The sequence below is a fragment of the Pezoporus wallicus genome, unplaced genomic scaffold (genome assembly GCF_028554395.1).
Source record: "Pezoporus wallicus isolate ANWC-B61680 ecotype Strahan unplaced genomic scaffold, APGP_CSIRO_Pwel_v1 scaffold_8441, whole genome shotgun sequence".
NCBI classification, from domain to species: Eukaryota; Metazoa; Chordata; class Aves; order Psittaciformes; family Psittacidae; genus Pezoporus; species Pezoporus wallicus.
The window spans coordinates 450347-463101 of record NW_026641359.1 but is presented as its reverse complement, the minus strand read 5'-3'; the positions used below and the strand labels follow the sequence as shown (position 1 = coordinate 463101).

Genomic DNA, 12755 nt, shown 5'->3' with positions numbered 1-12755 from the left:
TCCTATATCATAAAATGAGTTACATGCTGTCCCAGAACCACACATACCCCTAAACCCATTAAATCCCCTGGAACCAAGCAAGTTTCTGACGTCGAACAATGCAGTAGATCCCACTATGGTTTGCTGAGGAAAAGTGGTGAGAGTTGGGCCGGGATATATCACGGAATACACTGGCAGGTCAGGCTCCACTATGTCCATTATTGTATCAGGGTATTTTATGACATAGGTCTCATTGGAGGTGAGGGCAAATGGCTCAGGGCATACCAGCCCAGGTGGCAGGCAGCACTCGTAGGGAGACATGGGACAGATCCACCCCTGTAACACAAGAAGGGGAGAGGAGAAAAGGCAGTTGTTAGTCTAGCAAAAAGTTTATGTATGAGACATCAAGATTTTGGGAAGACAGATTTGCATGCTGGATGTCATGGTTGATGGCAAAAGGGAAGTTGCTCAGTTCGTGTGATAGTTACGTTTGTCCAGTTTCCTTTTTCCACCCACTAAATCTCCTTCCTAAATAACCCTTTTGAACGGCATTGTTTCAATATATGATGATGTTTTCCAGATCACCACTGTTTTCATCCTGAAACACTCTTCTGCTATTGCTTGTCTATTCTTCTTCTCTTACTCCTATTACCAATTCAAACTGTACTGAAAGCCACAACCCAAACTCAACTCCAGTTTTTAAACTTCAGTTTTAATCCTCACTGCTCTGGCAAACCAAAACATAGGGGGTGAAGCCACTTGCCTCATCTCACCTGATTAGAAGTGGAGCAGTATGATCTGGGATGGAGATCCACCCATCTTTTATTAGACACATTATATACCATCTAAATTACAGTATCTTATATTTGAAATCACACAGCTGTTTAAAACTACACCTGGTATGAAGGCCAGATTTTCCTGGGCATTGTATAATTACAGATTAACAAGATGTCCTTGCCCTGAATTGTGCCCACACTAATGAGGCACAATTCAGTAACAGACAGAGTGAGGGAGAAGGGATAATTTCCTTCACTTTATCTTTGTGAAACTGATGTAGAAGAGACTAAGGGCTGGCATAAAAAAATTTCCTGAACTGTTTCCCCAAATGAGTCCCCACAATTACCCCAGGAGACAAAATTCAAAGGTGGTTTCATGTGTCTAAACATCTTGTTTTAGTACACACTATAGCTGCCTTCTCCAATCCTGAGGGCTGCATCTTCAGCTTTTTCCAATTGACCTTATGCCTTTGACTTGAAGGTAAGAAAAAGGCAACAACAATACCAGCTAAAGAGCTGGATCTGAAATGACTGGTTTTGCCTTTGGAAAAAGAATTCTTACTACAGATCAGTCTAAGGGTAGAGGTCTTTCAGCTCAACCTAGTATCCCTGAGAAGGGGTGAAAAGGAGCACTTGTATGCTCCTTCTAGATTTAAAACTCAACACTATAAATATGTTTCAAACAAAGCCAGCAGAAAAATGGCCTTTTAGTCAGAAAAAAAAGTTACAGGCTTTGTAGGATTTTGAAATTATTTATGACAAGTTCTCCAGCTGTTAAAAGAAGCTTCCTTGGAGACAGCTGAGAGTGAGAAGACATAAAAATTGTATATAAAAGAATACAAAGATTATATTTCTTCAATGGCATATTTTTTCATCAATAACTTCTTTAATGAAATCTAGTCTTTATAATATGAAAAGGATGTATGCAAGTCTTCAATTGAGACTCTTTAGAGTTCTGAGGGTGTTCCATATGCTATACATGGTTTAAATGAACTGCTGTCCTGAACGCTAACGTAGTTTGCAAATGCCATCTTTCACCTCTGAAGTGTAAAACACTAAAGGACAATAAAAAGGCTATTTCTGGCTGAATACCCCCTTGCCGTTTCCTAAGTTTCACCTATCATTGGACAATATTTAGATAGCAATAAGTAATTGATTAAAAATTGACTTACCTGTATCACCAAGGAGAAGAGTTTAAGAAAAGTGATTAGAAGAGTTCTAGGTAGCAAATGCTTTTATACACATAGTCAAATTGCCTGGAGGATGTGACACCCTTTTTGCATGAAGTCTTAATTAGTTGCAAAACAAACTTTGCTGCATGCATAACTCCTGCAAGTAATGAAACTGTTTTGCATGCTGTTTGTGTTTGTTACCTATTGGACCTTCACATTGTGTGCTAAATACGTATTACACCCTGCAGGCAGGATTCACTTAAACATTTCATGCGTCAAAAAGAACTTGATATACTTCATTAACCACATTTCAGTTAGATCATGAGTTGATCAAACATTCTTTTATTTACATTTTCAGGGTTTTTTTCCCCTTCAAGGAGTTCAAGGGAACACCAGTAGCACCATTTGCTGGCAGGAAGCAGGATTTTATTTTCATTTCCCAAACCTGACAGCTTGTCTGGTGGGGAAGAGATGAGAGTATTCCTCTGAAATGCTTTACAGGGCATTAAACTTGGCAGTATACAGCCATTATTCTCAAGGAATATTTATGGATGAGGAGAACAACTCAATAAATTCAAAGCCAAGAATGAGTCTGATCATCTCTGAATAGGATTGACTCCTAGGCAGTGAGCTCTGTGTTATCTAATATTTACTTTAGTTTTTACAGATAACACTTGCATCATATTTCAGCAGAGCTTTTGGATTTGTTTCAGGTCTCTTTGCAGGGTTTGACCATGTTGCAATTAAAGGCAGGTAGATGCCACCCACGTCTTCTTGCCACTGACTCAAAGTGAAGCCAGGGAGCATCACAGAGCTGGCTTCCTGCTTTTCTTTCTTTTTTCCTTTTCCACCCAACTTTTTGACCAGGTTCAAAAGGGCAGTTTTACAGGGAAGGTTGCAGTGGGCTGTACTCTGAAACTGGTGTTTCCATCCAGGCTGTTTTAATGTGGTAATACTAAAGTGAAGATTGCCAGTGGGGGCAGGGGGAAGCACATGAGAAATAGCTCTATCCAGTTGAGAACCTAACACAAAGGAGAGATGTAACTTTAACACAAGACTACCAAGAATTGTAGGAAATGGGGGCTGTCAGTTTGCCAAGATTTTTATGAATGAGCCAGACATGTGGATTTAAAAATGGGTTTATAAACTCTAGAAAGAAGAAATTAATATGACAGAAATATTATGTTAAAGGAGGAGAGGGAAATTAGGATTCACATGGATGCAACTTTGAAAAAGCCACCATCTAGGAGCTTTCTGGCATAACTGTCACTTGACATGCTAGCTTGTAAATCAGAAAGAGGTTTTTTAATACATAAAAGGTATTCTTAATTAAAATCTTATTATAATACCAGGAACAGGGATCACTTAACGTATCTCAGGACACACTTAAGTACAATACAACTTGCTGTGTTGCATACCTGGTACACAATGCTTTATCTGCATAAATGACTGGGAATCAGTCTGAAATCTTTTGTTTTGTTCACAATTTCCTGTAAGTGCTTTTGCCTTAGGACTTAGGACCCCAGCTAACATATCAAGCTATAGACAATTTATGATATGAAGGAAAAATTTAAGCGAATAATAATTATGAACAAAGGAATCTTTCCTCCCAGTTTGCAAGGCAAGGAAGGGGGCATGTCACCTTTCTAGCATCACTCAGTTGCCCTCAACTTTAAATATAAATCTTGTGAAAGAGAACTAACAGTTTTGATAATCTTTGCCATGAGGTTCCAGGGCCTGATGGTTGCTTTAAGATGGTGAAGTGGGGCTAAACCACTTTTTGGGACTGGAGTAACTAAGAAAATTGAGCCAGCTGAGAGGACACCAGTGAGGACGCCTCTGTTCAGGGCAAAGGGTGGTATTCTCACTTTATCCTGACACATGGGAATCCCTAAAGGCTCCTTCTTTAAGGGATAGAGGTGAACCAGCTGCTCTGGCAAGGGCAAAGCTCTAAGGCTGAAACACAGTATTTTATTAACATTTCACAGCTCTGCAGAGAGAGTCAAGGTGGATGCAAATTTGCATGAAGCAGTATTTTTATCTGTGGCTGGTTTTCCCATGCTTTTGTTTCTTTTCCTCTCTCTTTGCTCCATCCTGGTTAGAAAGCTTCATGCTTAGGCTGGCTACCTGTTACATACATTGTGCTCTTGCCTGTGCATTGCCATGCCTTCAGTTCTTGTGGTGATTACTAAAGCATTTATATTGATTTGTCTAAAATATTTCAAAATCAAATCTATCTGCTTGGTTCTATGAGGGGAAAAGAATGCCTATTCCCTCTGCACAAAATATATAAGTTAGACCCTTTCTTATTTGCTGAAGGCAGCTGTTCTTCAGGGAGGCAAAGTTTTTTTTTATGTACGCTTAAGAGCTCTGTCTCTTGTCTCTCACATTGATTTTGAGCACGTCAATCTATGGAGAAATACCATGGAGTGAAGCAGGCGCTTTTTGCCAGGTGGCCAACCAAAAGTCAGGAGTAAGAAGGTGGATTTACATTTAACCCTTAGTAGTGTTTGGGCTTTTCTTGGTTTTGGGTTTGTTTTGTGGTTTGGTTTTTTTTTGAGTGAAAAGTTACTACATCTTAGTGAGGTTGATTATTTTTAGGGCCATAATAAGAAATGGGGGAAAAAACCCAAGTTTTCTGATTAAAGAAACCAGGACATGGGGTTTTGAGGGCTTCAGTCAGGCAAAAGGGAACTAAAAGCAGGTGGGAATGCCCCATGATTTACTTCTGATTAATTTGCCTAAGCACTGCTCTGCCATTGAGGAGCTGTGTAACATTAGGCTGTGCAGCAGGATTTATTAGGCTGAAAAGACATACATACATATACAGGGAGATTAATAGATATGTTTATTTTCAGTCAGAATTCATTTAGTAAGATTTGGGTCCTGGAATTTAACCATGGATAAATAAATGATTGGTTGTACCAACCTAAAATACACACAATGTGCTGCTCATATGCTAAGTGAAGATAAACCTTAAAAGTTTGTAGGTAAAAAAAAATATATATATATACATATATGCTTTCTAACTGTCTGTAAACCAGCACAGACATGTTCTTAGAGAAACGGAAATGCCTGGCAAGAAAAGCCTATGCTGCCAACTATGCTCATCTTCTGTATCTGGGATATTTTGTGCCATTAGTCAAGGTTTAGCACAACTCATGCTCCTCTTATGGGCCTTTTCTTTTCTAAATACTGTCTCAGAGACTGCTCAGTGCTTCATGTTCATTGCACCCTCTTTTTACAGCCCTTTGTGCACTTTGTGCCATAGTATATGGAGCTCCTTGAGACTCACTCTCTTTGCAATTTTGGGCACTATATAAAATACTACTTCACACTTCCTTTGCATCTTTAGTTTTCATTGCCTTTGGCAAATCTTAATTCTAATTATTATCTAGGTTTAATAGTGAAGCACAGAAGTTAAATGAATTGTCAGAGGTCACTTGGTGAGCAAATGGAACAGCCTGGAGTAAAACAGGCTTTCCTCATTGGCATTTATCATATTATTTGTAATTTGAATTCGTGCAAGTCTTTGAAGTCTTAACTGAGATTGCATTGGGCAAACAAAGGGCAAGTCCCCACACCAAACAACAAGCATTCGAACTGATTACACCTGAGAAACAAAAGAGAAGGGATTACTTTTACGAAAGCCATGCTAATGCACAGGGATTAAGGGAGGGGCTCTCAGTATAGGGAAGTACTTTTTGATATGTCCTGAAATGACTTTTCTAGTTTTACTCAGGAAATCTGTGACAGTTGGGAAGTAAACACGCTCCTAAATGTTAATAAATTGTTTAATTTTAAGAGTACCCACTATATTCACATTCTTCCAGTGCTGTTTCCACAATAAACTGAGGATTTGGTGTAGCAACTCAGTCTATAGGGTAAGTGAAGTGTGTACAACCCCAGCTAAGCCAGTGGTCTGGGCACCAGGACATCATTCTTTCTGGGATAGCCATGTTTACTGGAAAGATAAGGGACTTGAAGTTGCATCTGAAGAGGTAAGTGTCCAAAAGGGTTAGAAAACCTAGTGTAGTGGAGATCCACTTAGCCTGAACAAAGCACAGCAATTCAGTAGGGCTGGAAATTCTCAAACTGTGCTTCCCCTGCTCAGAATAAATAGGGAACATTTTCTTTTTTTTTTTTTAGGTTTTTTTTTCCTCTTTCCATGAACGAGATGAAAAACTGCCAAGTTTTTCAAAGCTGCTTAAAGTATTTTAGACACCATCACTGGTTAAAATCCATGGCTTCATTTATGTATTTTGAAACCTAACCTGCCACTTAAGAAATCTGCAATTACCAATGCTTTCAAATTACAAACTGTGGAGTAATAACCTTTGTTAAAAAAATAATAACCTTTCAATAAAAATCGTACATCAAAATTCATCCCCTAGGTAATGGTTGGTTACCAAGGAATGATTGTACTGACGTGGATTTATCTGCTTTTCTGAAGAGAACAGTAAAAGAGAGGGAAAACAAAGAACAGAAATAGGAGGCCTATTATTGGGAACTTTCTTAACTTAATTGAAAGATTAAAGAAGCATCTTGTGCATGAGGTCCTCATTAGCTACTCAGATTATTTTATTCCCCAAGAGTAAATTCTACATGCGTCAGACTAGCCTGACTTGCGCATTTTCTGACCTTCACATTCGTTCATGAGAGTTGTACTAGAGCCTAATCTTTTGCTCAAAACATTCTCCTGCCTCCTCTGAAAAGGCCTCTAAGTCTTTATTAAGGGTCTTGATTTTGGTATTCCTTTACAATATGATTAGTTAAGCTCTTTCTGAGACGTTTGCTCTAAATGAGAACAGAATTAAACTGAGGAGGTCATGGATGTTTATACAATTATTCTCTGATTTTCGTACATAGTAAGCGAGCAAGTACATGTTTTTGTAAGTTCTGAGAAGGTTCAGGTTTTCTCTGCAACAAATTTCATCAGTTGTGTCTTCTAAGAATTCTGGCAGCAACAAAGCTACTTTTCAAATTAAAATCAAACAAAAAAGTAGTATGATGCAACAGCCTTAATACATAACTAGAGAATATGAACATTAATAACTTTGACACGTATTTCAGGGTGACTTTGTAAGTCTATTTTAAAACACTGCAATCATGCTGGATGCTTAAAATATGGTAATAAGTGTTTTGCATATATAAGTCATTAATGAGAGTTCGCAAAGTGCTTTGAAAACCTTTAATCTGAAACTTCTGCAGGGTGTTCCCAATGACTGGCACTGTTTTGGGATCTTTACAGAGACATCTACTTTACAGGAATGATTTAGATGATGAGGACCACAGATTGGATGAATTATATATATATATAAAAATGAAATTAAATAGTTTTCAGAGGAAGGTGGTGGAGCATGAATGCTTTTTATACTGAATCTCCCAATCTTCCACAAGATAAAATGGTATTCCAGCAGGGGCAGCATCTTGCCCAAAGAAATTTACTTGTAGAGTTACAGCAGATTGTACATTATACCTGCAAAGAGAGTTTTCTTATACCCAGCTAAAATGTAATACCAGTATTAAGAGAGAGAAAGAGTCCTCTTTGCCATTCAACCTTGTCCAAACAGCTGAGCCTGTTTGCTGCAAAATTATACCACCTGTCTGAGGGTAGGATCGACCTTTGGAGTATAGAAGTGCTAAAACTAAGGAGCAAAACCTCCCAGACTCCTTCTCCTTTCAGGGTAATGTGAACTCACTCTCTGTAAGCATTGCAATTTCCTTGGATGTGGCTGCTGATGATGATAAAATTACAGCCATGATCTTTGGTATTTCTTCATACAGAGTTTAGTGATTCCCTGTAATCCAAGGTCTGAGATCCCCATGAGTCTGGCCTAGGAGCTGGGTGAACTGCAAGAGACATTCAGGGAGACAGAGTTAAGTCACCCAAATCATTCCTGCTTTATAGTGCAAGTTAAGGTTTGCTCCCACTGGAAGATGATGAGATTTTGGTTGCCAAAGCCACAATGCCTCAAAACACATAAATTTTTAGAAATTATTTGCCTAGAAAACAAGGTTCCAAATTTGAAGCCAGAAGTAACTAGTAGTTTTGAGAGTCTATTTATGCTTTCCAAGCAGTGCATTGCAGCTCCTGGCCCATCTGTCTTCTGTCCTTTTAAGTACCGCATCTAAATATGGTTTGATGGGAAAGATGACAGGGGAACAAGATCATCAGACTGATGACAGGCAGCTTACTAAAACTTCTTGCAGTTGTGCCATTGAAGACATGCTGGCTCTTAAAATACACTCACAGAAAGGGAATATAATCTGCCACTGAGATGATTTATATCCTGAGAAAAAAATGAATCCAAATTATAAGGCTTCAGCACCTTCGTAGTGTTGAAATCATTGCAATAACATACAAACCCATGGAATGGAGTTTATTTGCATCACTGGTGTCATGTTATTGTCACATAAGACTGTAAGGGGTGAGTGGAATCTAAAATGAATGTAGTGTAGGAAAAAAAATGGAAATTAAACAAAATAAAGCAGTATAAGGCCAGGAATCCTGACCTGATTATGAACTGATTAGTGGAATGACATATGTGACTTTGATCTGTTTATCTTAAAGAGATATTATTACTCAATTCATGGGTGTCAGAAGCCAATACCACACTTCAAGTATAATAACATAGTGCTCTGAATGTATAAATCATTAATGAATACTTGTGATATGACATTTGATCCAAGGAGGACGCAGAACTTCCTGATAAGAGTTATTGCCCTAGGGATCCCTCCAACACACCTAATAATTTAGGAGGGATTTACAGAGAAGAATTTTTACTGCTCTATTAGAGAAGCAAACAAGGAGCAGGTAAACAACTCCAGACAGGAAATCTGTCTTTAGGGAAGGGCAGGTCTCAGGGTACGTGAGACACTTTCCCTGACTAACTCGCTCTGTAACAGCTACAGATTTTGACGTAACAGCCCAAAGATGAGCTACGTGGGGACTGGAAGGAGAAAAAGTCTTTGTCATCCTTGGTGGCTGTAGCTTTTCATCCTGATTCCTGCTGGCAGACCCCTTAATCAGAGATGACACCCAAATAACCATCCCAGATGCCAGCCCTGCTTGAATGCAGAATGGCAATCTGTCAGGAAGGGTTAGGATGGCCAGAAATGTCCTTTCCTAAAGAATAAGAAGCAAAATACTAATTTCTGTCTAGACAGCACATTGAAAAAGAAGTGATTACATGACACCAAGATTTTCAGTGCAATAAAGTGTCATGGCAAGTCTCAGGCCCTTCCTGGTCTAGCCTGAAGGAGCTCACTTACAGTCAGATCACTGGATGTGAATTTTCACTAGGAATCTGTGAAAACAGATGTGTGGCTTTTGCTCTGGAAGTAAGTAACTTGGTCTTCTAGTTGAACTGAAGACGTTATGTTTCACTGAGAAGGACATGCTATGAGAGACAAAGGGAGAGAAGCAATAATTTTGTTGCCCAGTGATGCTGTATTACATAGTCATAAGAATTTAGAGTAGCTATGGATCTGCTCCAGAAGTCTTATACAAGGTTATTATTATGACACATGCAAAACTACTTTTTAATGAAAAAATTCATAACCTTGGTTTCTGAAGCTATTACATATTGCCTGCTTAGGGAGTAACCATGGCTCTCCAATTTCAAGTGATGGTATTAGCCAAGTGACACAACTATTCAAATTTTGTCATGAATATTTTGGGATCTGCTTTGAAGCTGTTTCCTTTAAAAAAGCCAGTGGAGAAACTTCAGTACTGTTTCACAGCCTTAGGGATCTGCAGGCAGACACACCTCAGTGGCTTCTAAATATGTAATGGTAGTAAATGGAAGATCGAGATTCTGATACTGCTCAGAAGACAACTAAGTGAAATATACTTTTTTGAATGAAAGAATATTTTATAAAAACATTTCTATTAATCCTGGTATTGATCACTTATTCCACCTCAGTGATTACCGTAGGATGCATTCCCAATGAATATGGTTTTTCTCTGAACTGAATTCTTAGGATAATACAAATAAAATCACAAATCTGGGTGTGATGTTTTGTGGGAACTGTGCTGGGTGGATAATTTTATCCTTTCACCATTAGCTGAATCCTTCTTTTGCTTTAGTCATTAGGTGTATTAGGCTCTGTTTTAATGAATGAAATCAAACATTTCTCTCTTCAGAAATGTTTTATGTAGTAGTGGAAATATTTCAGCTTCAGACTTCCTTCATTTTCTTCATTTGTTTAGCCAAAATTGCCACCTCAAATTATTTGAATGTAGTAGAAATGATTGCTTGCCACACCACCTGAATGAAGCATTTGGTTTTCTGTGTTTGGGTATGGTAATAAATCAACCGAAAGTATGTGTCCAAGCAATTGCATGATGTCACCTTCTCACGCGTTCACAATTGCTTTAATTTCTTTCCTACAGCAGAGTTGACTGAATACTGTAAGTGGACGTCCTGGATACCTCCTTGTTATGCCAGTACACAAAACTTTAACATATTACACCCCTAATTATACCAGGGAAGTAACTTGTACAATAGCCCAGATAGCCCATATCCAATACCAGATGCTGAAATCTTTGTAGAACAATTCTGGTTTGCTTCAAAAAAAAACACAAACCCACAAAAAACCAACCAACCAACCAACCAAAAAAAAAACAGCCAGATTTGCTGTGCTAAATGCTGAAGTCAGCATCTCTCAACATCTGCAGGACTTTTTTCCCCATTGAGTTTCATCTCAAAAACTTAATGGAATGTTTTAGTATCTTGTATGTCTCAGTACCTGGATGATTCAAAGACCTGATGTGAGAAGAGTGTTTTCTGTACTTCATAGGTGTCTGGACTGATTGATATTGCACAATGGATTTTAATTGATATCTTGAATGTGCAATTCAGTACCTGGCCAGTCGAAAGAGCTGACCTATTTAACTCATTATCCTTGCAATGAGTTTGAACATGAATCCTTAAAGTCTGAAAGTTTCCAGTCGTATGTTGGTGAGAGACTTCTCAGTTTGTCTGATGTCAGGAAAGGATTCTTCTAAGAGGCAGCTGCTTCATTTTCTGACTCCAATTAAAAACATGAGATATCCCCTAAAAGGAGCACGCCTTCTGCAAGAAGGGAAGGAAAAACCACTCACTGAGTCTTTAAAGAAATTGCTCTGTGGCTCAAGGGGAAAATTATTTCTAAAAATGGCTTGAAGTGTTTAGTTGGCTTAGAAGAACATGATTTTCTATGATTTTTAAACATTTTGATGGTGCCATGTTGTGTATTGGGAGTTAACTACTTCCAATTTTTGGGAGAGTCTATAAAATGAGGAAGTAGTGAAAAAATAAGCTATAATATATCATAATATAACCATATCAATACCTAAATATAACCATGATGTGCTTGCAAAAATCAAAGAGTTGAAAGGTGAATTCAAGTTTTGGTACCATGCAGGGTATCTGACCTATTTAGGCTTTTACCTAAAGAAATATTTCATTTCTATTAACAGATTCAGGATGTGGTGCAATGCAAAGGAACAGAGAAAAATACCTGGAAATGTATTTGTGCAAAACTTGCACATTTTCCAATTAAGATGAGTCTCACATCATTCTAATTGGAAAATGGCCCTGTGAAAGCCAAGCCAGTAGCTAAAATGACAGAGGGAGGAGGAAAAATACATTGCTTTCCAAGCAGATCATCATAAATGTCTACCTGAATCAACAGTGCTGTGCAAGAAATGCATTTGATCTCTAATTGTGTCACATAAAATAAGTCTCTGTGGTGGAATCGGCATGCCATTAGCAAGGAAATGAGGAGGCAGCATTGCAACTACGAAATCAAAGTGTACTTCAGTAGCAGAGAATGCTTTCCATACATGATGAGCTTGTTGGTAATACATTACTATGCACAAAGGATGCCTTTGGGCCTGGGGCAGTCTAGACCAGTATAAAAAGGCAGTCCAGCTGCAGGCTCCCTCATCCACTTCTCTTGCCTTCTTCTCCTTGCTGAACAAGGTAAGTAGCAAGTGCCTCTGTCAATTTCTCTTCTTTGCCTTTTTTCTCTCTTTCTTGTAGCTTTTCTGAGAGCCTTGCTCCTTGCCAACATCATGGAGGATGGGGAAGGTCTACAGCTTTTCTTGCAGCAGCTTCTTAAAGACCAGGAGACTTTAATTTCTCTTTCTCCCTACACAGGCTGTCCCTGCTCTCAAGACTGTGCCTTTGCTCTCACTTAGTAGGCTGTCACTATAATGCTGCCTGTGCTTTCCCTGCTCTCTCTCCCAGGTCCACTTCCATCCCACAGCCATGTCCTGCTACGATCTGTGCCGTCCCTGTGGGCCAACCCCACTGGCCAACAGCTGCAACGAGCCCTGTGTCAGGCAGTGCCAGGACTCCAGGGTCATCATTGAACCATCTCCCGTGGTGGTGACCCTTCCCGGACCCATCCTCAGCTCCTTCCCCCAGAACACCGCCGTGGGATCCTCCACCTCTGCTGCTGTTGGCAGCATCCTGAGTGAGGCAGGAGTGCCCATCAACTCTGGGGGCTTCAGCCTCTCTGGCCTTGGTGGCCGCTACTGTGGCAGAAGGTGCCTGCCCTGCTAAAGCCAGGTTGGACGTCTCCAGTGAATGCATGGACCAGGAAACCTAAAGCCAGGTGCCGGACTGAGGACATTGCTGCTGGCCAGAGTTCCCAGACGGGTTGAGCATCCTTGTGTCCTTCTTCAAGGGAGGGAGACAAGCAAAGTGCCAGCCTGTGGTGTCTGGAATCACAGCCAGCTGATGTCTTCTTCTTCTCCTGCTTTCTTCTCCACACCATGAGTCCCTTTTGCCTCCTGCTGTCCTGTGTCATGGGTTAATCCTGAAGCAACTGGAGA

The 12755-nt window shown here is 39.5% G+C and overlaps 1 protein-coding gene and 1 pseudogene across 1 annotated transcript in view; one reads left to right on the top strand and one right to left on the bottom strand.

The window, feature by feature from the left end:
* Window positions 1-5038, bottom strand: part of LOC130606756 (protein MRP-126-like) — a 201326-nt gene extending 196288 nt beyond the window's left edge. The window contains exon 1 of the mRNA XM_057423279.1: window positions 5030-5038. Coding sequence (XP_057279262.1) covers window positions 5030-5038 — 9 coding nt within the window. The remainder of the gene's footprint in view (window positions 1-5029) is intronic.
* Window positions 5039-11787: 6749 nt separating this feature from the next.
* LOC130606702 (feather beta keratin-like) lies at window positions 11788-12501 on the top strand (annotated as a pseudogene).
* Window positions 12502-12755: the final 254 nt, after the last annotated feature.